The following is a 24336-nucleotide window of genomic DNA, read 5'->3' on the forward strand; positions in this document are numbered from 1 at the left end:
GCCGGATGGCCTCTTAGTGAACAGTGTTGCACTTGCACCATCTTCAGGCCACAGAAAAAGCCTAGTGGATGACTCTTCCCGGGCTGCATGACAATGATCCAAGTGTTTTTTTTTTTTTTTTTTTAAGGCATAAGGTAAAAACAAAAAGCCTAAACTAATCAATTATAGTAACTGGTTTTAAACAACTAATAAAATTCGGTTAAATAATTAATTTATAATTTATAATTAAAAAATTTGATTACCTATAATTATAGGTTCCCAACTAGAGCGAAGGATTGTTAAAATAACATAAGATAGTATTATAAATCATATAATAATATATATTTTGCTTATAAAAAAATTTATTATTTTTGTAGATTTATGAATTTCTTATAAATCATTTAAATTTTACAATCATAAAAGCAATCATATTTTATAAATAATAAGATTTATGAAAAATTATTTAATTTATAAGAATGTAAGAATAATTGTCAATTTTCATAATAAATTTTACGATCATAAAAATAATTATATTTTCATATTATTATATGTTTTCATAAGTAGTAAAACTATAAAAGTTATTTTGATTTGTAAATAAAATATAAAAAGAATTGTTATTTTTTGTAAGTTAATAATATATTTTATATTTATAAAAAATTAATTGTTTTAGTAAATTTATTATTATTTATAAAATATTAAATTTTGTAGAAGTAATTATATTTTTATAATATTATATATTGTTTAAATAGTAATCTGTCATTTTTAGATTTAAAATAATATAAATAAAATTTAATAAATTTATAAATTAATAATTTTTAAATTAATATATATATATATATATATATATATATATATATATATATAAATTTGATACTTAAATTTTTTTGACATGTGTGCTTAATTTTTGACACATGTGATTCAAGCTTATGTGTAATTTTATAGTTTTTTTATTAATTTATTGATTAATAAGTTACATTCTTAGTTAAATATTTTTTTAACCATACGAAATAACATATTAATAATAAATTAGCTCCTAATTAAACACTAATTATTTTACAAAATAGCATATTAACTATATTTTAATACCATATTAACTAATAAATTACTTTTTCGAATTATAAAAAAATAATATTTTTAAATATATTCACTAATAAATTAATTTTTTAATTGTACAACTCAGATATTAATTTTAAAAAATAGTAATATTAGCTATATTAATAGTATTAATTTATATAATATTATAGTTAATAATATATATTTTTAAAATAATTTTTATATTATTATATTAATAAAAATTTAAAAATATTAGAAATATTCAAAAATAGTTAATTTTTTAGTTTTTGTAAATATTATAAATATATTAAATATATATATTTTTTAAATTGTATCAATGAATTTAATTTTTATAATAAAAATAATAATAGCAAAATAACAATACAAACGACTTTACAATTATATAGCAAATAAAATTTACAGCAAATAGAATTATGATAATCTTCTAACTATTATAATAAGTAACATAAATTGGTTTAAAAAAAAATATAAATAATTAAATAAACTAAAAGTCCAAAAATATTTGTTAATTAAATAAAAGATATTTGCACCCGATGGCAACAGCCAACAGGTAATACAACCATCCCACGTTGTGTCTTTTAAAAAAGTAAAATCTCACCGCCTGGCTGCATCACCGCTACTGGACCGTACCCCGTCACCACCTCTACTGCCTTCATCAAACCCGTCAATAACCCACAGCTCGGCTTTGTCCCTTTAACTGCACCACCACCACCACTTTTCGGCTGCAGTGATAGCGTCGTCCCTGTCCGCCGTTTAGAGGGCCCTCTCTCAGTTCGGACTATCTGTCTTGGAACTGTCGTCGTTGGGTCTTCTTCAACTTCTTTAACGCCAGTCATCAATGGTATATGCACTATCTATTATCGCTTCCGTCTCTTTAAAATTGAGCTTCTTCTTTATTTTCTTTCCTCCTTAAAAAATTATCAAATATACGGTCGATCATAAAATTATTGCTTTTCGTGAAAAAGGAATTGAATTGTATAAAAATGCCAATGAGTAGTTGCGTTTTAACTGAGACTAAAAATGCCCTTATTATTCAATGCAGATATTGCATTCAAATGCCATAATAATAAATTAAGGGCAAGTTTAAATTTCAATTTCAGGTGTCGGATTACGAAAAATCAATCTACTAATTAGCAAAAGGAACCAGATTGAGTACGTCTCTAAAGCTACAAACGCTCCAATAACTTTTTTGTTCTTCTTTGACGTCTGTTTTCACCCCTCCGCTGTGCTCTCCACTGCCATTCGCTGCCGTACCGAAATCAATTCCGTTCAACGTCTCCGGCCTTTAGTACCTAAATTCCCCTCTGCCGTTGTTGCTCTATCTTCGGAGGTAAGTTCTCCTCTTTGGCTTTATGTTTATTTGATATCTGTATAATTGATTTCTATTTATATGTTTACGGTGTCTGTGTGTGTTTTTTTTTTTTCTTGAATTTAAACCCTAATGTGATTGCTCATAAGATGCCAATTTGATTACTGAAACCTAAAAGAGACCTTGAGTTGGGTTTTTTTTTAACAGTGAGTTGGACATCTGAATGAAACTGAAATATGTTGTAATTAAAATTGGAGGCATAGTTGATTTTCGGAACAATGTTTGGTGTTTAACCTTTACTAACTAAAATACTTGGCAAGTTAATTTCTAATTTCTTATTATTATTATTATTGAGATGTCATATGTTTGCATTTTCTTTAGCTATGTTCACTGTTGATTGCTGCTTTTGTTTATCCTGTTTGTCTTTTTCTGCTCATGGTCTCTTTCATTTTTGATCCATCTTTACTGATGGTCACTTTTTATTGCAATATTATCTCTTTATAATTACCAATGGTTGTTGCTTATGTTTATGAAATGTGCGGCTTTTTTTATCTCTTTCTGCAATTTTCTTATTTTGTGGACCTTTCAGAAAGGAGCCTCTAAGCCTGGAACAATTTCCTCCATTTCCCAATTTTGTTCCTGCAGGTCATCAATCTTGTTTGGGTTAAGAAGGTGACTTCAACTCCTTTCTTTTGTTGCCTCTATGCTTCTGTATCATGTATTATTCTAGCTAGTTATCCATACCGCAGATATCATGCATTTATCCACCAAAATAATAAAGTAGACTTCTATCTATGTACTAATTTTTTTTTTTTTAATTGAAATTTGATAAACAAAATCATGGTACTTGTGCTCGAGACATTGGTTTATTACTTCATTACAATTTGAGTGATCAATATTTTTTTTTTTATTATTTGTATGTTTATTTCTATTGTCTTCAAGTTAAAACAGTACTAGAATCTGCCATTAGGTTTGATACAGTGGCTAGAGCAAGATAAATTTTATTTTTGTGTTGCATGTATTAGTAATGGTTACTAACATATTACATGCAATTTTGTAGAATGGATAAACCAGAAAAATATTTAGGAAATAATCGGTTTGAAGACGTGCATTGGCTCTGTTCCTTGACTGAGTCTGAGCTTGTAAGTGAACTCTTTATCTCCTGTACAAGTAAAATACAATTATTTGTTTTGATTGAATGAATGTTTGAGCTCATGACTTGGAAGTTAATGCATGTCAGGATTTGTTGATTAGCTTGAAAACGCTGGTCATTCAACGAGCAAAAGTAATTGGTCATGAGGAACTAGCTGCGAAATTTGATTTGAAGATGCTTAGAGCTCTTGGTATGTGTTCTCTTACAATAATTCTAAATGCCCCCCGATGTTTTTCCTATTATGCACTTTCATCCTTGCTTTTTCAAAATATATTACTTTTGATCCCTCTACATTTATATACCATCCTACAAATTAGTCCTTTTGTTAGTCATCTATTACATCAAAGTACAGAGTTAATCAAAGAGTTGATGTGTCATTTCAATAAGAGAATATAGTGTTGTACAATACAAAGATTAAGGACCAATTTGATAAATAAAAAAAGAAAATCAGGGATCAAACTGTAAGATAGTATGTTGATTATTGAGCTAATACTTAAGTTGCCTTTCTTTTTTGGTTATTTCATACTACTCTAGAAAGTGCATAATAGGTTAGACCCTAGGAGGATATTTTTAATTCCTTTTTTTTTATTCTACCTATTATGTATCCATATGGCCAAAAGTGGAACTTAAGGTTTATAACATGAACATAAAATTAAAGAAGAATCAGATCTAAGTGTCCTTCGAGTTTTTAGACTGAGCATGGAAGATTTTTTTTGGTGTTTGTTATATCCTTCTTTGGGAATTCAATGGGGTCTAGACATTTAGAAAAGGAGAATTTCCCTTTTTGGAGTTAGGATGGAGGTAATGTGGTGGAGTACCATATTCTTTCCAATTTGTTGGAGATCCATTGATGTATCATTTGAGAGCTTCTGCTACAGAGCAGTGGATGCAAGCGATTTATCTTTGCTGGTTAATAGGCTTCTACTGTTCATAGTGTGGTTTGTAAATCTTCGGACAGTAATTTTATTGGGATATTGCATCCTTTGGATATTTTTACTAATAAATACTGTCTATTTGTCAGTTTTTGGGAATGCTAGCTATGTTGAAGTTAGTTTCTCTAACTATGGAAAACAAATTTAAAAATTTTAGATGTGTAAAAGTCATGTATTTTTTTCCCTTGGCTTCTACACTTTAGGATCATTCGCAGCATTTACTCTCTTGCTTAGCTGATTTAATTTGGGGTCCATGGACAATGTTGCATGCAGTTGCTTTAATATGGAGTCCTTGGACAGTGTTTCTTCTCTGATTACTTGACTCATCAGTTACTTGTTTAAGTGAGGTACTGAGTTATTTGATCCCTGAATTCTAGGTTTCAAATCAGTTACCATATATACATGCTAGGTTTGAACATCTGTTATGTCTCTTCTATTTTCTTGAATCAGCTGAATTTTGTGATCCTTTGTTCAAATAAAAAAAAAGGAAGAGAATCTTGTGATTCACCATTCAATTTATTTTCAGGATCAAGAAGGTACTAGCTAAGTCATGATTTGAATTTCAGTTTACAATCATGACTTTTTAGCCAATAAATTCGTTTTCTTTGTTTTTTTTTATGGTGGTAAAGGTAATTGAAGTGAGAACTTATATTGGGTCTTAAATGGATAATCATCATTTTGTTGCTGCTTCCGCCTTTATTTGCTCACTTTCTCCTAGCTAAAATCAGCTCTTTTGACCTTTTGTAGCCAATTTAATACTGAACTTGCCCTTTTTTATCTCAAATAACCCCCAAAATTCAGATTTGAGAATGCATGACATAAACTCTGTTTTGAGGAATAAAAAACAACTTATTTGTAATAATTATTAATTTTCTTAATTCTTTTATTGAATTTATTTGTTAATTTTTTGTTATACATTTAGATCTTTAGTTAGTTAAGAAGAAGAAGAGTTAATCCCCAAATCGTAAAACCCCGGTTCCAAAAATTTTCAATAAAAGATCGTTTCTTCTTCAATTGTGGGTTAGTGTATCTTATACATGAACGGAGGCCATCTATGCTTGATTCAAAGTTTCCATAGATCTAAATCAACGGCACCTTAGTGAAGATTGGCCATTTCTGCTGGCTAAATCAACTGTGAATAGCTCAGTGATTTAAATCAACTGCGGAAGTTCTCCAAGTTCCAGAGAGGTACACATGCTTTTGAAGGTTGAAACATCCTGTGAAAATTTGTTCTATCAATTTATAATTTGGTGTGACAATCCTGGTTCAAAGGCCTTGATAACTGTTATTGGAAGTGTTGTACCGTGTCTTTACAATATCTCCTAACAAACCTTATTCAAAGCAGCCACAAATGGCAGCACCACCGCCATTAACATTACTCCAGCAGCACCAAATCCACCACTTTCCGCCTCTAATAAATATCATCTCTACAAACATACTGCCCAGCCACCTTGCCATCCTCAACCACACCCCGTTGTGCACATATTGGTAGAAGCACTTGCTGCTGCTGCTTCTGGAGCTTGCTCATTGTCTTTCTACTCATCTTGTGGACTCTGCTCTTTACATCTTGTACTGCACTCACCATTCTGCTTTCATTTTCAAACCTCCATTGCTTATGTCTTATGTCTTGTTGATGATGGAGACCTTAACTGATGCAAACTCAGTGGACACACTTATTTCATTACGGCGATGTCAATTTCTTTTCCACTTCTCTAATTTTTCCTTTCAAATACCCTACTTTTTCTTCTCCCTTTTCTAATATTATTAGCACCTTTTTCTAATTAAAATACACGCACTATAGCTTGACAGTGTACCTCAATTATTCGCCTAAGGGGTTATTTGAGTCAAAAGTAAAAAGTTTTATGCTAAATTGGTCTAAAAAGGTCAAAAGGGGTAATTTGGCCTTCAGCAAAAAGTTCAGGGGCCAAATTGGATCTTATTCCTTCTAACTAAAAGCCATAATCTTACAAATATTTGTTGCATTTAAATGTACCCAAAACTGTATGCTTACTTTTTCTGTGCCCAATGCTGCCTTTCAGATAGCTATTCTGGTCTGAAACATGTTTTCTTGAACTGTGGTCTGAAACACCTTGGTAATTTCTTGTAAGTAGTTTGAAGAATAATGTTATTGTGGGTACCTAATAGGTCCAATTCTTTTTGCTTTTTTCGGAAGTTTGGATAAGTAGGGAAAGGAAAATTGTTACTTGCGTGGTGCTTTAAAGTAGCCTTTTTGTCTCCATTGGTGTACTTTTATTATAAATTGCCATATTCTTTCTTTAACTTCTCTACATTTCTTTGAAGCACAAATATGATGTTTTTTCAGATCATGGTGTCAACTTACATGTCGTTTGACTCATTAAACTCTACAATGGATTATTTTTCTTTTATTGTGTTTTTGTGAATCCATCATAAATTCAATTATCAAAAATTTTATTTAAAAGGAGAAATAGAAAATGGGTATGGAAGACTTAGTTTTGTCACTTGAACATTCTGCTTCATTTGGGCCCTTGATTTGCTTAAAGCTTAATAATATGTTTATAAATGACCATTTTATGGTGTCACTTATGCCATCTCGTACAAATGTCAAAGGTTTACAACTGTATCTTGATCACATGTTCTGGGATCGTGGTTTTTCTGGTTGTAACTAGTACTAATTGTGATTCTTATAGTAACGGCATGTCTACAGTTTTTTTTTTTTTTTAACAGGTGTCTAGGGCATGCTTTAACAAAGGATTGAATTAATTTTTTTAATTTTTCAGTTCTACCTGTGGAGTTACCACATAGTCTTGTGTTTGCCAAAATGATTTATCAACTTGATTGATTGTTGAACTTGTTTTCTTTTTTTTTTTTTTCTCCTGATTATTCTGCAGCACTTGTTTTAATGGAATATACGAAAGGAAACATTAAAAGTTCAACTCATATTTCCGGATTGGTCGAGTCTACTGCTTTCATGGATGGTTGCAGTTTAATCCAATGTAAACTTGGGGATATATTGAGCATTAGGGAGCTAAAGGCATGTATTGGTATGGATGAAAAGCGGAAACCAGCTGCTAAAAGGTATGTTGAATCTTAAGAAGCACTCGGTCATCATTTCTCATTTGTGGTTTAGTATTCTATTATATTTGGATCTTAGTGGTTCCAAAGACTTTAATTGACTGATTTGGAAATAATTTATTAGTGAGAAGTGTAGATCGGCAATTTGTGGTTCAATGCGGCATATTTCATATTGAGTAGAGTCCTATAATTGGTAGCATTATTCTGCTAGCACTAAATGTTCTTTTGCAGCTATATCTTTAGTTCTTGAAGATTGCTGTCTATTTATATTTATTTTTTCACTTCCATTAGAAAAGATTACCTCTGAAGTGCATCAAATGACTTATTCACTGTTTAATCTGGTATTCACTAAAGATGGACAGTGTGCCATTAAGTTTTGTAGAGGTAATGCTCAAGGACCAAAGACTATTGCTTTTTGCTCCAAGCTAATCACTGACTGCGGAATTCTTATTTGTGAATTGTGATAAATATCTGAATGGCTAACCTGAATTGGTATTATCACTATCTTTAACAAGTAAAAAGTAATATTCATGATTCATATTGGATTGTTCAGCTGCCTTTTGCTTTCTTTCAGTGTTGTCCACTACATCCTTGGGACCGTCACAAGCTTAAGAATAAAGCCAGGCTTCGCAGTGACACTAATGCTCATTAGAATGCAACATTCTTCCTAGAAAAAGAATGAGCTGTTTGTCAATTGAAACGTTTCGAAATAATGAAGATTAGTTGACATCCTATAATAGTCGCATAAATTTTATTCCTCGCAGTGTTTTACTTAATTCCTTGCTAGAACTTGTTGCTATTGGAATCTATGCTATGAATGAATTTTTCTCCTCGTGCTTTTGTTTTCTACTCTTTTTTATATGCTATATTACTTAAATTCTTAGGATGCGTGAAGACGGTGCAGTGGAAGAGGAATTAGATTATTGAAAACAACAAAAATAGTATGCAAGCCTATCAAAGGTATGATAATTTCAGGTAGTGCTGTTGAATGGTGCTTCTTGTGTCATTGACGACTGCTGTTTGAGATTTCTGCATTGGCTATGGTTTTGTTATTGAATTGATTTATTCTTTCTTTTCTAAAGAAGTTATTACTGAAAAATGACATATTATCCTATAGGTACTTTAAAAGGTTGGATATGATATCGTCGTAGACACGCACGTGTCAACAACATTTTTGACAAAGCAACTACCTGATAATGATGTACATTTTTAATTCTTTTAAAGTCGGTGAAGGTACCTTCCAACTGCTTTGACTTGCATAGATCTTCAGAAGTTAATTACAACCTCATCTAGTTGTTAGCACTCATATGTAGAACTCTAGGGGGCATAGTTATTTAAGGCATGCCTCAGGCGCAAGGCGCACCAGGCTCCTGCCCTTGCGCCTTAGTCAGCCAAAGGTGGATGATGTCACAAAGGCGTGCGTGGTGGTATGCCATGACTTGCAGGCGAGGTGCTCTCAAGGCACGCATTTGAAACATTTTTAATATACATCTTATTTTTAATTTTTTCTTAAAAATAAAGTAGGCTTTTATTTTAAGTTTTAAAAAGAGCTTATAATAGGCCTTACCACACCAAATTCTTTTAATTAAAAGAAAAAGATCAAAAGAAAAGGAAAAGAGAAGAGAAGATAAAATATAAACTTAGGGCAGCCGTTCAAAACAAAGAGTTCTACGTCTACCAACTGCTCAAGACAAGTTGATTTCTCCCAATTTCTAACTTTTCAAGAGTGAAGACAAAGAAGCCTATCTTAATTGCTGAAGACAAATAACCGATCTTTTCCAAAATCTGAGGTATGGAGAATATGAAGAATACGAGGAAATTGGAAGTGATCAACTTGAATTTGATGATAATATGGAAGAAAATATTGATGTCGATGAGAATTAATTGCGTTTTTATAAGTGTTTTAAGAACTTTTTAGTATTACCGGGATTATGGAACTTGTGTGTTTTTTATCTAGTAACTTCTATTGTCAAGTTCTATGTGTGTTTTTCTCATCACTATGTGTTTTGGGTACTACTACTTTTTTTTTAATTTATTAATATCTTTTTAATTTTTGCCTTGTGTGTGTCAGGGGCGTGCCTAGGCTCTAGGGCCCCTTTGCGCCTTAATTCATTAGAAAAGACCGGTTGGATGTTTCGCCTCGGGATTGGGGATTGGTTCCACTGCTCACTCATCAATTGTTCTTGCTTTAAGCTAACCATAAGGCAAGCCGAAGATTGCGAAAAGATAATGGAGCCCACTCTTAGGCTCGGGCCTATATGACATGACCGATCAATAGAAATACTCCAACATTGCACCTTTGTCATATATTCCATACATCACACTAGATAGATATCATATTCATGGAATACGATTCACTTTCAAGATGCTTTGGTGGTGAAATGGTAGACACGCTAGACTCAAAATCTCGTGCTAAAGAGCGTGGAGGTTCGAGGGCATCAAAAAGTTGGAGAGATGAAAAGGACCAAAAGCTGGAACCTCAAGTAATATTTGAATACACCAAATACGTGTTGCTCTGTTTCTAAAGCAACTGTGATGTCTGTCTCTCATTTTAAATGTCCTTGATAAGCTTTAGAGTCGACTATCATCACTGGGAGCATTTTTATGTGATGTTAGGAAATGTTATCTGAATCCGGGGCAATTAATCTTGTGTTATCTCGAGGTCATTACATAGGATAGATTTTAACCCACCTTGTGTTACCTCTGTTCTTACATGAAATATTGTTTCCAAGTTTGGGGGCAAAGCTTGTTAGTTATGTATTAGATGCAATATATAGATGAGTGCTTTGTATAATTTGAGCAGTTAATTTGTATGAGTTGCAAATGTCTTGAATTAAAAGAAAATGCGCTGAACTGAAGTGTCTGCTAGTGTTTAAGCAGCTTGATTGTCCTTTATTTACTACATATTGCCAGACTTGGGGCCAGAATGAGGCTCCTAAATCTTGATGGCCAATTTTCTTAGTGCTCGGCGTGTTCTGCTGTCCCAGTAACAATCTTCACCAGGGATGTTCCTAATTACCAATGTGGGCAAGTCCATCAGATTTCTATTGAATTTTAGTTGTATTTAGGGATCTGACAAACTAGTCAATTAGCACACCCATTTTGAGGATAATAACTTGATTTCCTTTGTAAATTTTTTGGTCGTGTTATGGATTGTACTAATATATTTTTATAAATTTAATTTCTACAGTAAAATAATTATAAAATATAAATAAAATGTATTCACATTAAATAAATTTAAACTTTATTTCTTCAATTATACTTAATAATAGTTAAGATATTAAATAATTATATTTAAAAAGTGGTAATAAAAATATATTTTTAATATAAAAATATATAGAAGTCCATCATACAGCAGCCAAAGCTTTGATTCGTTGATTGTCATTCTTAACCGCCTCTAAAAGTCCATTATACATTAGTCAAACTCGTCCCGATTCGCTCATTGTCATTTCTAACCGCCTCTAAAAGTCTATTATACATTAGTCATATTTGTTCCGATTCACTCATTGTCATTCTTAGCCGCCTTTAAAGTTCATTATACATTAGCCAAATTTATCTCGATTCGCTCATTGTCATTCCTAACCGCCTCTAAAAGTCCATTATACATTAGCTAAACTTACCTCGATTTGCTCATTGCCATTCCTAATCGCCTCTAAAAGCTCATTATACATTAGCCAAACACGCACGCACAGAAGCCTGAGACTTGAAGATCTGAGAAAGATTCAAATGAAAAAAAAAAATTTTAAAATGGTGACATAATAATAGTCTTTTAGTCAAAATCTCTCTCTATTACTTCTCCAACAACCATTACCACCACTACTACCACTAGATTCGCGATCTGTTTAATTGGGCTTTAATAAAAGTGCAAGCAAATAATTAACTCAAATGAAATGGAAGCATATCTTTTCATCCAAATGCAAATTAAGTATTCAATGAACTAAAGTGCCGCCTATGATAATATAAGTTTTAATAAAATTAAACTTGAATGTGATCATATTTGTGCAATTAAGCATATATTTAGTTTAGATTTTAATAATAAATGTGATGTTCATATAAAGTCTTTACTTTGTACTCCATTGTAAACAATGATACTCAGGGTGGAGTACTTAGGATATGTTTGGCAAGCAAAAGTTGGAAAAGTATTTTTTTTTAACTTCAATTTTTATTTTATATTATTTTTTGATTTTAAAAAATTATTTTCTTAGGATATGTTTGGCAAGCACAAATTGGAAAAGTACTTTTTCAACTTCAATTTTTATTTTATATTATTTTTTAAGTTTTAAAAATTATTTAAGTAAAAAGGCAGGTAAATTGATGCTTTTTCCAAAAGCAAGTTTGAAAAGAAAACAGCTTATAAAAAATTAAAAGAGTTAATACAATTTATTAGATCAAAAAAATTTATAACCTGTCTTTTTACACCTTTAACAGAATTAAAGCCAAAAAGTACATTTTCAATAAGAAAATGAACCTTCATATTTGTATAAATATGAATAAATGGAATTCAAGAGTTCTCATAACTCTTGAATATTTGTAACTGTTGAGTTTCAAAATCTGCATACAGTGAATATATTGTTGGAGATGTGAATAGAATTCTATATCCATTGTATATAAAGGATGAAGCTTTAGCACATTTTAATTAATTTTAATTTTGTATAAGGAAGGTTCTAATTATATTTATAAAATTACTGATATAATTTCGATCAGCACTCTCAAAGTTTCTGAAATTTCTATAATTATTAAAATTAATAGACATAATTTTTATGCTACCACTTGTTACCAATTCAACCTACAATTCTAACCGTTAAACAAAACAAAAAAAAAAAAGCCACATCTAAATATTTCTTGAAACCTACTTTGAGAGCCCTTTTATTTATACCAGTCACATTTCTTCAAAAGCAATTGATAATTGTAAATTTTTATGATTGTTTGTGGGGGTAATTATTTACCCTCCGTATCTTTCCATATTATATTAGTTATTTCTTGATATTTAAAAAATATATTGTTTCATTTTTCTATTTTATAACTTTATACTAAAAACCCTTTCTGTTATAATTTATGTTAGGAAATCGTTAATTAAATTTGGTTTTATACCATTTGCCTCCTGATTTTTTGGATCCCGATATTACTGCAGAAATTCGTTCTATGTATTGCCTCCTGTATTTTATTTATTGCACTAAAATCCTCTTGCGTTTTGAAAGTCAATGTAAATAAGAGTTTAAATTGATAAAATAAATATAATTTGATCCTCAAACTTCTTATCAAAGTTACAATTCTACTATAATAAAATTAATAATAATGATACTATCTATTTTATTTTAATAATTTAAGGTTAAATTATATGAATTTTTAATATCTTGATTAATATAAGTACTTTTAAGATATTTAAATTTTACTAGAATTTGATTATTTTTGTACAGACACTAAAATTGATTTTTGTATAACAATTAGACAATGTAGTTTTAGTATAATAAATAAACTATAAAGGGGCGATTTGTATATTGCACCAAATATCAAGGGGCAAATAGTATAAAATCATACCTAGTTAACGATTGTTTAATAGAAATTCTAATGGAAGGGGATTATAGTATAAAATAAAATAAAAATATATATATTTTTTAAATATCAGAGAGTAACTAATATAATATAGACAAATACATCAGGTAAATAGTAAGGGTAAATTACTACGATCCCGCTGAAGTTATGTATATATAGATCGACCCCTCATTTTTCAATAATACATTATGATCTCTTTAAAATTTACTTTAATATACTTTTTCACCCTTCCGTCAAAATTTTAAAAAATATTTCACTAGTCAAAACATAATAATTTTTAATATTTCAAAACTGTCCTTAAAATATATTACTATTTCCTCTCTTAGTTATGATATAATACACTAGTATGCCCTTAAATTTTGAATGAAATGAATTTTTTTATTTTTTATCATCTAGTGAATGTATTAACATAACAAAATAAACTATGATAAAAATTTATTAAAAAGTTTAAGTTTCTTGTAAATAACTATAATAAGAACTTCAATAAAATAGATTATTATCATAATTCTTTTGATAATTAATTTTTAATTATAAAAATTAAGGTGAGGTGATAAGTTTGTTATGATATATTTTTAAAATTAAATTAAATGATTTTATATAAATGTTTTGTAATTTACTAAGTTACTAAAAAATTAGTACAGTTAGTTTCATAATTACAATATAATCAATAAAGTCACAAATTTCTGTTTATAAATTATATATACAATATACAATATTATAAATATATATATTTTTAGTGAAATAAAATTTGAATGATAAAAATATAATCATAGATGCTTTGTTAAGTTTTATAAACAATATTAAGTATAATTACGTTTAAAATTTATAATTAAATTATCATAATTATAATTTATCTTGTACATATAATAAAAAAATTTAAAATTATTTTTACAAATTTTAAATTTGATATATAGTAATTTTAATATGATAAAGAGGTCAAGTAATTTTAATATAGCATAGGGATCATAGTAATTTATCCTATAACATTTTAAGTATAAATTCGTACTTTTATATTATATTAATGGATTATTTAACGAAATAAAAAAAATATTAAACTAAATTTTAAAAAAAGTTGTAATATATTATTAGAAAATGAGAGATCGTATTTCACATAACTTCAGGGTTCGTAGTAATTTACCCAAATAGTAAGGATCCCTTGTTAGGGCTAACAAATTGATATGCCATGTGGCTTGTAACTTCAATTGGGCCCATAGTTGGAGCTACAGCAATCCTTGTCACTCTGGGAAGCTAACAAAAATGTAAAAGCAGGATAAAAATTGACAATCTGAATTGCTGCTATTGTGCATTTACAATCTTAGTTGGCCAATAATGCAGAATGGGTTGGAACCTGCACATATGTGGAGTCTTCACAGAATTAAAAAGGAGCTTTATTTTATTGAAGTTTTTAAAATATCTTAAAATTAATAAAATAATATCTTTTTTATTATATAAATTTTTAGAAAAAAATACTGTTTTTTAAAAATATTTTTAAAATTCGCGGTGTGATTATTTTTTAATTATTCTCCAATTATTTTAATTGAAAACAAATAAAACCGTATTTTTAATATTTTATCACGGTAAAAATTAAAAAAAATGGTAAATGTGATCGAAAAAATAAAAATAAAAATGGGTATCGTTGATGTTTTTTCTTTATTTTGTATGTTAGATACTGTCCGATGGAGCAGATTAAGCTGCTGTTCAACATTCCCAAGCTTATATGGACGAGCTTGTGATGAGCAGCAGCAGCAATGGCAGGAACTGATATTTCTACACATCCATTATGATGAGTTAGACAATGTGCTGCACCCACTATAATGAACCCACTCCTGACAGTGCTGCAAGTGCAACCTCCTGTAATGAACCACTCCCCTGAAGCATGGGGCCATATGCAGTTCAAAGATGTTATAGTTAAAGTTCCAGGTGCTGAACCCTGCTCTTACTTGTAAGAACATCCTGGATTAAGATGCACCCTTTCATTGTGCCTTCAAGTTCGAGTCAATGTTAATAATAATTAATTGGTATTAGTGAGTGTTTACTGCTTTTATAGTAAAAGTTCTCTGGGTGATTACCAAAAGATTCTAACTACTTTTTTATGTATCAGATTTGCTCAAAGATATGTTGTATACGCTTCCCCGCAGGAGAGACTGTAGCACTGGATTATATATCAATTTTAAATGTATTTTTTGACGAGTCTGGTTATTTGAATGTTGAATTGAATTTTTTTTCTTTTCTTTGCTGCTCCTGTAAAGAAAAATTCAATACTCTCACAATAGAAGACCATAAAACTCTTGCAGAAAAAAAACTCAGTACCACATAATAAAAGACTACAAAACTTCTCAAAAAACACTAATAACTATTTATTAAAACTAATTAATAATATTAAAAAAAATAAAAATAAACTACTCCGGATTTAAAAATGATCAGCAGTGGATCAAAAAATAAAATTTTTATAAAAAAATATAGAACATTTTACAGACAACGACACTAATTGATTCTGATTAACAACGTAATTAAGCCTGTCATACTCATGCATAAATCAAATACATATAGTGTAAAAAAGTATTAGAAAACAATTGGTTCAGGCATGAATACCTTCCTTTGTGCTGTTGCCATAGTATCCAATGCAAAACTTCAAGCAAAAACAAAATAACAATCGGTGAGATTTTTTAATTTTAGATGCTTGTCTATAAATAATGTCATGCATTCATTCATATATTATTATTATTATTGTTGTTTCATTTTGGATTCTGTGCAATTTCTCAGGATTTACAGGCATATTATGACATGTCTCAGCTCCTGCTAGCAAAATGGAACGGCACTGCCATATCCTTATTCTTTTTCTCTATTAGGAAAAATATAAATAAATAAATAAATATACAAAATAAAAAATCTCTGTCGCAAAAGGAAAAGGGTTAAAGGGGAAACCTGAGATCTTTTCATAAATGAAATAAAATACAAAGAGAAGGGACATGCATGTAGGGGGCAGGAAAGGAGCATGGCATGTGCATGGGCTTGACCATAATGATTGTGCCCCACATGATTGCTCATCGTTTTGGGGACCAATTGGGCTTTTGGCCATTTCTTCTTCTTTTACTGTATTTTTTCTTTTTCAATAATAAACCATCAAAGAAATTCAAATTTGGGGAAAAGATATAATGTGGTTTTATTATTTATATAGTTTTTTATCAGATAAAAGAAATATATATAGTTGTGAGACAGTAAATGATATTTAAGTATTAAAAAGTCTTGATTTATAAAAATTTAATTATTTTTATATTAATCGGTCATTATTATCATGTTGTCTATATTTGATAATATGAATTTAAACAATTTTTAATTTTTAATTTTTAAATATTTAATCGTTAAATCACAATTTAAAAAGTCATTGATTCAATAAATATCGATTTAACAGTTAAATAATAACATCTTGAATTGTTAAATTCTAAATTCATATTATTAAATGTGAGAAATATGATAACATTAGCTGATCGGAGTGAAGATGATTAATTTTTTACAAATTGAAACTTTTTAACAATAAAATATTCTTTTTGTCATGATTTATTATCACATATTTTTTTTATCTAAAAAAATTACATACCGAAAATTATCAAACGATGAAACCATATTATATTTTTATGTATTTATTCCTTTAAAATTTCTTAAATCCTTAAAAGGAAAAAATTGAAATTATATGTGATAATGGCATAGCTAATAGATAATAGAAAAATATGATACTCAGAAGGCGGAGGCCTCCCAAAGGGTAACGAAGGACAATCTTAGCAGTAGAGGGAAAGAAAATAGAAGTGATTTCAGCAGTAGCAGCCACTGAAATAAAGAGCAACCTGGTCTCATTTATTTCTAGACTTAATTTGAGTGTTCAATTAAAATGGAATAATTATAATTATCATTTAAAAAGGTTTATTTAATATCTAAAAAAGTGGTGCAAAGTAAAATATTAGAAACCATTTTAAAAATGAAAGCTGGATTCGAACTTTATTTAACCCAAAAATAATATAGTATTAAGAGGAAGTTCAAAAGAAATTGATAAAGTAATCAATTTTATTACTTGCTTCTGTATAAACCACATGCTGATCAAACATGAAAACTGAAATTGATACTTCTATTATATATGAATATGTGCCATTACTAATGCTTTTAATATACATATATAATTAAGGATTTTTATTTTAAGAGAAAGAAAATAAAATAAAATAAAATAAGAAAGAAATTAAAAAAAACTAAATAAATTAATTAATATGGAATAACAATAGAAGAAAAGACAAAGGAAAAGCAAGTAGGCCCCAAAGAATGGGACAAAGGCACCAAAGTTGAGCTAAGATCAGAAAAGTTATAAAACATACATACATGTCTTAATCACCTTAAAAAGTATAATCTAGAGAGAAAACTGAATCAAGGCAATTTCTTGCCTCAATATCTTAATGGAAATCAAAAGGTCAAAATATGGAAATGATAGTGATGTGAGGTCTCATTGCATTTAATTAAAAATGGGTCCTCTATTGTGCCTTTTGCAGTTCAAGAAAACTATTGTTTATAAAATAGATGACAAACTCCCTTCATTCATTGCCTGCCTTTCATGGGCATTACAAAAGGGGTTTTTCTGCCTTTTCTTCTTTACCAAAAGGGAATGTGTAATCACTTTTCCTTTTTCTTTTCTTTTTTAATTGAGTCCATGCCAATTCAACTCTTTCCCTCTTGAATAATTTCATAATGCATCAAGGATAAGCATTTTAATATGTTAATGTAGGAGTTCTAACACTTTGCATTTCGAAATTTCTATTTTTTCATTTAAATTGAGGTTATTTTATTTTTTTTTAGTTTACTTTCAGAGCAAAAAGATCTTACCCCAGAAAGCTTATTTGGGTTAGAAATGGAATTCTCAGACTCCACAGAGTCCTCACAAGAATATTTTTATGAATTGTAAAACACTATCTCAAATGTTTTAACGTAGCTGCATATTCAAAATTTAGATTTAAAATATTTTTATTTACATATGCTATTGGGTATTTTATTTAAATAATTTTATGTTTTATTTTATATTTTAAAATAAAAATGAGTAGAATGCTCATACAAAATTATGCAATAATAAAATCTAGTCACAAAGACATAAATATAATAAATGTTTTGTGTTACTATTACCTTTTTCTTTCACTTATGAATTGAGGCCCATTTGGATAGATGTAAAACCTGAGATCTTGAGTTGGGGTTTGACCTTTTTGGATGCTTTTCATCCCCACTGATTTAGTTTCCAATTCCAATCATTATTTTGTAACCCAAACTTGAGTTTTCCTCATAAACTAAACCTGTTTTTGGTGGGGTGGTGAAGTGGTCAATTGAAAGATTTGTGAAATTCCTCATTTCTTTTTCCTTTTTGAACTTACAGATTCCTCCATGAACTAAAGTTGAATAGTGGGTCCGATAAACACTTTCTTTTAAAATTTTATTTAAGAATATAAATATCTCAATAATTTTAACCAATTAAAAGATCGACTAAAATTTAATTGATATGTAAGGTGGTATAAAATATACCTAAGAATAATATTTATAATTATTATCTTTAATCATCATTAAATACATATTTAAATTTATACATTAAACATTATTAAAATCAAAATTTATCTTTTCATAATCTATTTGCAAAAAGTAATTTTAAATTAAGTGATTTATTGTATCAATACAATCATTTTATTTAAATTTAAAAAAATCTAACTCAATTTGGTTAGACTTTATTGATGTAGTAAATAAGGTATCATACATGTCCTACATATTTTAGACACTAACATTAAAACATAAACATGTTTTATGTCACATTACATAAAACACTTCAGTAAACTGATCAACTATCGGTCCAGTTAATCGGCTAAAATTGTAAAAATATTTATAATTTTAAATAAAATTACTAAAATTAGAAGGGTTGATTAAAATAATTAAAACCCTATAAATTTTTTTTTTTTTTTTTACCAATAGACGTTGGACTAAATATGTACCCTTATTACTATTCATAAGTATATGCACTATATAGTATTCGTCCCGATGCACTATTGCGAATCCACCTTTATCACTATCATTCACCATATTACATTATGAATGTAAATATGTGTATATTTTAATTTAATACAAAAAAATAAATTAACAGAAAAAGAATACATAAAGCTTGCTTGAATATTATTTTACAATTTATTCCTTGAAAGTCTATTAATTTTAGCTTGAATAATCTAGACTTGAATGCATAGAATAAATTCAAATTACACTCTACCTTAATAAATTCACTCTTTTGTAAGGTCATGGAAACATTTTCCAACCAACAAGCGTGGTCTACCCTTTTCTTCTCTTTTTTTTTTTTTCTTTTTTTTCTTATTAAAATTATATCTTTTGGCTCTGCCGATCATTTTTAAATCGATGGTGGTTTCTTTTTATTTTTTTATTTTTAATTAATTTTAATAAATAAATATTAATATTTTTGAAGGATTTTATAGTCCTCCATTATGAAAATTTTAAGCTCTCCTTTTGTACGAGTTTTATAGGAGTAGCGAAGAAAAAAAAATTAAATTCGACATTCAAACAATCGGGCTCGTTAAAAAATATTTATAAAATTGATATGTGGCTTAGTGTCACCGAGTGAAACGTTCTTCCCACAGGATTGCAATTTATTGCTCCGTTAGCACGATTGATAATTGTTATGAGTAGATTTCTTAACTTGTATTTCTAAATATTTAATGTTTATTTTTATCTTTTATATCAAGTTGTACTTATTAATTTTCATTAATAGAATATTTATATTATTATTTAAAAAAAAAATATTTTCAAACTATCATCATTTTAATATATAATAGTATTTGCGAATTCACCCAATTTCAGACAAGCAAAGGGTTAAGCGGCCATTTTCTTTTATTTTTATACATAAAAGTTTGAGTTTGGTCAGCTAAGCAAAGGGCACTAATTAGGTATGTGAAAAGGATAAGAGCCATCTCAATTCAAAGTCATGACCAAGTATTCTATTAGGTTAGGTCAGGTCAGGCGTGCAAATCAGTTGGTCTTTGAACAAGTAAATGCAGTTGACATTTTTGAATCTTTCTTTTATAATATCCTTTTTCTTATATTCGTCTAATTAACTATAAATTATACAATAATAATTATTTTTTATTCACGGGAGATCAATTGGTTCTAGATTTCACAATAAGAGGCGATCATCTTTTATGCTTGTCATAAAAACGAAACCTCGTCTAGTGCAGAAAAAATAATTTGAGACTTCTTACTAGTCATCTTTTTATACTCATTATACAAATAAAATCTCATTTAATATATATAAAAAAATTTGAATCCAAAGCTTCTTATTTTCAAAATAAATACCTTACGCTTAAATCTTATGCGAAATGTTCATTTTTATATAACATTAATATTATTTCTATAGTTTATTGCTATTTCATGGGTTTCATTTTATATTTAATTTCTAGATTTGTATTGGTCCATGTAATCAATTAAGTGGTCACTCACTCACTTCTAACACTTTGCATAAAATTCTAAACAGAAATATGGAAAAGTTCTTGGATAGGAATCACATTGCACGCCTTCTAAAGACGTCCGGTGGAGGCTTCAATAGAACTTTCTTTAATTTATTTTAAATTATTTATATCCTTTTCTTTTACATTAGTATCAGTCATACGCTTTATTAATGATAAATTAAATTATTATAAAACTATAATACAATCAAATCCGAACATATAAAATAATTAATTAAATCGTATTAGCCTCTACTGAAGTTACTACTCATTTTTGCATTTGCTATTTTAAATTATTTCTCAATTAATAAAAATGGTAAAATAATAAATAAACTAGGAATCCTGTTATTCTATTAGAAGTTGACTTTTAAATAATTAATAAATTAATAAAATAATTTAGATATTCAAAATATTAATTTATTAAAGTTATGACCGTCGAAAACTATAAAATTAATTAAGCAATTTATATATGTAATTTTATTGTGATAAGTTGTTATATAAAAAATTATGCTCTAAAGAATTGAAGTTAAATAATTAACTGTTTAATTCAATGATTGATCATAAAAAAAAAAAGTATATATACAGATTCTGAAAATACCTTCTATTATCTTTTGCTTTACTTGTTTATATTTTAGTTTTTCTTTAAATATTTTTTTGATAATTACAAATAATATATTAATTAATATTAATTTTAAAAAATTAATAAATTACTAATTGATTATATACTTAAATAACCAACCTTCAGGCATGCAACTAAAACTCACACTTTCTCATAAATAATATCTGAGTCGGCATAATTGAAAAGGTTATCTTCAATTTGTATCTCTATAATTTAATCATAAAATAAAAAGGAAACTTAATTATTAATTGTTAATGGACTTAACTATTTGGACTTAGTAATTGATCATGATTATTTAGATGTTTAAGTATGAAAACATTAATTTAGTTACATATTTTGTAGTGCCCTTTCTTTGTGTGTTAATTAGGAGTCTAAATTAATTAATAATTAATCTAAAATTTTATTTTTTTATTTATTTTTCATGTTGTTGATTCAGCATGTGAACATTTTGATTATAGATGGAATCATATGACATCCCTTGTATACTACTTTTCAAGTGATTCTTCTTTTTCTTAATGACAATGAAATGATATTATTAAGTAGAATAATCTAAGATTAATTAAAGCTTATAATTATTATGATTAACAACTTATGATGAAAGTTAGCTGCTGTTAATTATAAGGACAAACAAGAATGGACAAAGGCAAAGACAGGGATAATTCCTGCAAAACCAATTTCATTCCTTCTAGAACCATAAAGTATTAATTAATTTGTGTTTATTCACAATAATTAGACCATAATATGCATCCAAATTAAGCTGAGGCCTTAATTAATTCTTTTTTTCTTTTTCTCTTAATGTCTATTTTTCATTTTGTTTTATTTCACCCATGTAACAAAAGGTTCTAAATAGTATGAATTTCAATTAAAAATAAGGCTTTAATATTATATATATATATATACAGTGTCCTCTTTAGGGCATATCATCATCATCATCCTAATTGGTAGAATAATATTGGATTATACATGATTATTTATATATACATGTCAAATTAATATTTTAATAAGAAAAGTATTTCTTAAATTATTCTTCTTTATTAGATTTTAAATATTACTTTTAAAGAAAAATAAGTAAATTGATATATAAAAAAAAAATGTCAAAAGTAGCTTGATGTTGATGATTCTAATCAATGTATTAAACCAGAAGAAGAATCTAACCATATATTCTTAAATGCTTACTAATAATCTCAAAATAGACCCAATATATAATTCCATATCTAAGGATTGATTTCCACACTTAATTAATTAATAATTCCACTTGTTTTCCTTGTTCTTTTGCTCTTAGATTTTAAAGTTGATATTGTTTTGAATTCCATGTTTAAAAGTGAACATAGCAAGTCAATCCCATCAGCTACTGCAAGGGAAAAAAAAAAAGAAATTAAATGCACAAGTTATTTAATTTAATTTTACTCCATTTACAAGTCTTTATGCAAAAAGAAAAAATAAAAATCTTTAGAAAGAGGGAAAAAAAGAAAAAAAAAAAAAAACAAGAAGAAAGCTTAATTAAATTAAGCATAATTAATTATAAACATTTTAAAAAATAGAAATGACTCTATTTGCTTATTAGTCATAATATCAAGTAAAATTTATGAATTATCATATTTCTAGCTCAATCATTGTGCAAATCTATTGGTTACTAATGCTGGTAAGATTGTATGATTAGTTCAATTGTTTTTAAAAATCTGTTTATTTTAATAAGGAATAATATTTTGGTTTGTTCTTTTTTTTTTTTTAAATTTCGACTATAATCAAACCGACCGAAATGTTTATAAACATCTAAAATATTATTTATTTATATAAAAAATTAATTTTAACTCTAAATAAATATTTATTTATATATTTAAATATTTCATTATTGATGTTGAATAAGATTTTATATATGTATATTCAATTCAGTATAAATATTTGTAGTTTTAATTATAAAAAATGAAATAATTCAAAAGGTTCAAATCGAAAATTAGATTATATATAATAATTCGGTTAGATTAATAAATCAAGAATTCTAGTTATTCAATTTCTAGTAAAGACCGAACCAACCTTTATATATGGAGATATAAAGTCCATTTTAAATTAAAATTTTTACTGTATATATAGTAATAGGTATAACTAGCAAGTAGAGTAGGTGAGGAGATATATCAATAGGGTATATATTTGCACCCATAGGGTTATTTTGATATTTCAATTTGAGTTAGAGCATTTTCAATAATAATTTTTATACTATTAAATTATAAATAATTATTTATTTATTTTAATTTGTCTTGAAATGGATATATTTTAATTGTATTTTTTATTTTTTTAATTAATTTTTTAATAATAAAATAAAAAGAGAGATTCTAACTCTTAAAAAATAATTAAAGAAAAAAATATAATAAAAAATCATTTAAGAGTCATTTTCTCTCTTTTTCAATTGAGGAGGAACGAATATGACCCTTTAAGTCATTCTAAGAAAAAATGATGAATTAGAGAGTCTTTTGAAAGCTTAGTTTTTGCATATATTTTTTGTAGCTAATGAGTATGACTTAAAAGCTTATAAGTTTGTTAGAGATGCTCTAACGTCTAAAGTTTGAACCCTCACTCGTTATTTGTAACTAAAAAATAAATAAATATATATTAGTTAGTACATGCGTAGATAATTGCAAACAAAAATCATATATTTATGAAGTAGGTGGAGATATATCAATAAAATATATATTTACATATATAGATTTAATATAATATTTAAATTTGAGTAAGATTTTAAGTTTGGATTTTTCTCTTTTCTATTTATAACCCAAGAAAAAAAAAAGGGATATTATGTATATATACTAACACATATGTACATAATTGCAAGTGGAAATCATATATTTAACATCTAAATCTTTCAAAAATTGTTTATGACAAAAAGAAAAAATTAGAGTTGGTAGAGATATGATATGATATTTGGTGTGGTAGGAGAGAATTTAGTACCATTGATAGGTATATTTACCAACAAATGAAATGCCTTCTCATATCAAGTTTCAAGAATAAGAATTGCTAACGAACTTATTCAACATTTATGATCTTAGGGGAAAAAATATAATTTATATCCTTTGTTCTTAGTTTTAACTTCAAGTACTACTTTTGCCATTCTAAAGGCATTGTACTTTGTATAATCTACATAAAATAATATT

At 27.8% G+C, this 24336-nt stretch overlaps 1 protein-coding gene across 3 annotated transcripts; it reads left to right on the top strand.

The window, feature by feature from the left end:
• Positions 1-1579: 1579 nt before the first annotated feature.
• On the top strand, positions 1580-10441 carry LOC107262379. 3 transcript variants are annotated; one of them, XM_015727826.3, is made up of 8 exons: positions 1580-1894; positions 2154-2383; positions 2952-3034; positions 3423-3504; positions 3603-3705; positions 7318-7504; positions 8386-8461; positions 9573-10441. In XM_015727826.3, exons 4-7 carry the CDS (start codon positions 3424-3426, stop codon positions 8426-8428), a joined length of 414 nt encoding a protein of 137 aa, XP_015583312.1. In that variant the 5' UTR covers positions 1580-1894; positions 2154-2383; positions 2952-3034; position 3423; the 3' UTR covers positions 8429-8461; positions 9573-10441. The 3 variants fall into 3 exon arrangements, with proteins under 3 accessions (XP_015583312.1, XP_015583311.1, XP_015583310.1); XM_015727825.3 differs by lacking the exon at positions 9573-10441 and adding an exon at positions 8619-9498; XM_015727824.3 differs by lacking the exons at positions 8386-8461; positions 9573-10441 and adding an exon at positions 8076-8333 and having other exon boundaries at positions 1582-1894.
• The last annotated feature ends 13895 nt before the right edge of the window (positions 10442-24336 follow it).

Source organism: Ricinus communis, chromosome 3 (genome assembly GCF_019578655.1).
Source record: "Ricinus communis isolate WT05 ecotype wild-type chromosome 3, ASM1957865v1, whole genome shotgun sequence".
Classification (NCBI taxonomy): domain Eukaryota; kingdom Viridiplantae; phylum Streptophyta; class Magnoliopsida; order Malpighiales; family Euphorbiaceae; genus Ricinus; species Ricinus communis.